Here is a 3,223-nt window from a genome sequence, read left to right as displayed (position 1 = left end):
GGCAGTTAAAGCAGTCTCAAACTGGTTTATTTCTGCAGGGTGTTTTGGGCCTATGTCATATAAATGTAAATCAGCAATGCTCCCTCACAAAGGTTTTATTTCATTTTATTTTATTTTTCGTACACAAGCAAGAACAACAAGGACTTTTCTTTTTTCATTTTTCTTGCCAAGATGCATCACAGTCAAGAAAGCACAGGAGCCAGCCATCGCCGGATAGTTCTAAGGACCTTTCTACGTTGCATTTGTTTCCCCCTCTGCCTCCCTAGAAGAGAGGAGAGGAGAGGAGAGCAACGCCTGATGGAAGTTTTGTGCTTGTTCTAATTGTGATCGGAGGGGCTGTTGTAGTTGGAGCTCTCTGGGCACGTATAGCTGGAATGAGGAGGGTGGAGAAAGAGAGCTAGAGAGAGGGAGAGAGGGAGGAGAGATCCAGCTACGTCTTTCTCTGAGCTTTATGAAGCTCCTATGGGAGTCATCATTTCTGGATTTGGAAGAAGAGAGAGGGGGGGAAGAGAGAGAGGAAAAAAGAAAGGCTCCTGGGTACCCCCTCTGAGAGAGCCCAGGAGGGTTGACTCTTAGGATCTGCTTGCAGTGCAGAGGCTGGAGGGGGGGAAAGATCTAGGAAGGGGAAGATTCCCCCCACACACACACCCCTAGCAGCACCCCACCCCAATATCTGATCCCTCCTCAGTTTCTTTTTTTCCCAGCAGCACTCCGGGCAAAGAGGGGGGAAAGGAAAGGAGCTGTTCTTCAGCACCGCGGAGGGATCGGTGCAGCGGAGCTGTCCATTTCAGCACCGCTTTAATGCAGTATTAGGCGAAGGAAGAAGAAGAAGAGGAAGAAGGCTGAGCATCTTCCTGCAGCAAAGCAAGGCTGGTTTCCCTTCCCTTCTCCAGCTTTTTACAGAGAAGAGAGGAGGAGGAAGAGGAAAAGGGGGGGAAATCCGTCTTAATCTCTCTGCCTCCTACACCTCCTCTGCCCAATTTTTTATTTATCTTTTTTAAACCATCCCTGCCACCAAACCTTGCCTCTCCAATGACAACAACTGCTGCTCTGCCTCTGCTCTAAGGAAGGAAGGAAGGGAAGGAAGAGGAAAGCCATGGAAGGCAAAAGCTCAGCACCTGTTCAGCTGAAACCAAGGGCTTACAAAATCCTGGCCAGCCTGGTTCAGTGGTAGGAAGGCGAAGGAAGAACCAAAGGGAGGAACAGAGAGAAGGAAGGAAGGATTGAAAGAAACACAAGCAAAGCAAAGCAAGCGACCAGCAAAGAAAACATTGCTCTCCCTCTCCAGCCTTCCACCACCAAAAGAAAAAAAGGAAAGAAATTTAAAAATAAAAATCCAAGGAAGAGCCGCTTGGGAAGGAAAGGATTTTTTCATGGCGCAGGCTGCAGAGCTAAGGAAGGAGGCGGAAGGCTGCCTCTCTGCTCTGAGGGTCTCTAACTGTCTAGGTCCAGAGAAGGCGAGAGTGTGCTGAGGATGCTGCTGCTGCCTCTCTTGCCGCTGCTGCTCCTGCTCCCTTCTTCACTGTGGAAGCCATCTCCGAATTAGCCCTTACATATGGAAACTGGAGACCAGAATTTTAGGAAAAGGGATTAAGGCATCTCATCTTGGGGAGGGGGGTTATCTATTCTTATTATTATTTTTTCCCTTTTCCTTTTTTATAGACATATATATATACACACACACACACACACACACACATATATATCTTCTAAGATAACCGCAGGAACGTTTCTCTTTACAAAGGCCAGCCTTTTTCCCTTCTGATTTTTTTCTCTCTCTCTTTCCCCCATTTACACTAGGCTTTCTTACCTCTTTTTTAATATATATATATATACACACATACACACACATCTCTATATATCTATATATCTATATATATAGATTTTTCTCTATTGATCTCGAATAGATACCATTATTTATTTATTTATTTATTACTACTATTATTATTATTATTATAGGGAGAAAAATATTATTTTTGTTTTATTATTTACATACACACACACCAACCAAGCACCCAACCAACACACGCGGCCCAAGAATCCGAAGGCGGTGGGGTTATTTGTATAATGAAGAATTATGGGGCTGTTTGACCGAGGTGTTCAGATGCTTTTAACCACCGTTGGTGCTTTCGCTGCCTTCAGCCTCATGACCATAGCTGTGGGGACCGACTACTGGCTTTACTCCAGAGGGGTTTGCAAGATGAAAGGGACCGGCGAGAATGAAACCAGCAAAAAGAACGAAGAAGTCATGACCCATTCGGGATTATGGAGGACCTGCTGCCTGGAAGGTATTTCAATCTGGATCTTCTGGTTTGCTTGCTGGCTTGCTCTCCCTTCCTCTCTACCCCCCTTCTCACTCCACATCCATTCCCATCTGACCCCCCAAATCCCCATCTTTACTATTTAGCCCCATGGAAAAAGCAGGAAAGCTTGGCTTAGTTTTGGAGTAGGTGCAAGGAAGTTGGAAAGCTTTTCATTTCAGTTTGTTCCCATGGACTCCTCTCCCTCCAACCCAAACCATCCCCACCCCCTTCACTTCCCCCTTCTTTCTGCATCCACACTGGAGGTGCCCCAACAAATTACCATTCCCAGAATTCCATAGCATGGAGCCATGGCAGTTCAAGTGGTCTCAAACCGGATTATTCCTCCAATGTGGATGCAGAAACCTCGCTAATCTCCTTGGAACGCCAGTCAAATGTGATGTTCTTGGTGTGCAGTTTGGGCTTCTTTCTCTCATGACTGGTGTGTGTGTGTGTGTGTGTGTCTTGGGGAAGAAAGGGGGCGTCCTCGGTCTCCGTTTGAGAATTGGGTTGATGACGATCGGTCTGGGAAAGTGGAAGCGGGGGCGGGGAGGAGGTTGTGTAGGGTTGGGTTGGGTCGGGTTGTATTGCGCTGGGTTGTATTGTGTTGTGTTGGGCTGTGTTGGGTTGGGTTGAGTTGGGTTGGGCTGGCTGGGTTGAGTTGGATTGGTTGTGTTGGGTTGGACTGGATTCTGTTGGGTTGGGTTGAGTTGGGTTGTGAGCAACTTCCTCGGTGCCCGGTTGTCTTCCTCACCACAACGTGAGGGGTTTAAAGCCAAACACTCCCCCCCTCTAAACAAAAAACTTGCCCAAGGCTGAGTCTAGGAGGCACCCATCCATCCCCCCTCCCCCCCAAAAAAATACACCCAACATCCTGATAGTTGACTTTTCCTTCAAGGAAGGGGTCTCTCCCAACAGTTTTG

The 3,223-nt window shown here is 47.3% G+C and overlaps 1 protein-coding gene across 2 annotated transcripts in view; it reads left to right on the top strand.

The window, feature by feature from the left end:
* The first annotated feature begins 1,968 nt into the window (after nucleotides 1-1,968).
* Nucleotides 1,969-3,223, top strand: part of CACNG2 (calcium voltage-gated channel auxiliary subunit gamma 2) — a 181,532-nt gene continuing 180,277 nt past the window's right edge. For both annotated transcript variants that reach the window (XM_042466475.1, XM_042466474.1), the window contains exon 1: nucleotides 1,969-2,288. In XM_042466475.1, coding sequence (XP_042322409.1) covers nucleotides 2,078-2,288 — 211 coding nt within the window. In that variant the 5' untranslated portion in view covers nucleotides 1,969-2,077. The remainder of the gene's footprint in view (nucleotides 2,289-3,223) is intronic.

The sequence above is a fragment of the Sceloporus undulatus genome, chromosome 5 (assembly GCF_019175285.1).
Source record: "Sceloporus undulatus isolate JIND9_A2432 ecotype Alabama chromosome 5, SceUnd_v1.1, whole genome shotgun sequence".
In the NCBI taxonomy this organism is placed as follows: Eukaryota; Metazoa; Chordata; class Lepidosauria; order Squamata; family Phrynosomatidae; genus Sceloporus; species Sceloporus undulatus.
The sequence above is the reverse complement of the archived record's forward strand: the minus strand, read 5'-3'. Positions and strand labels throughout refer to the sequence as shown.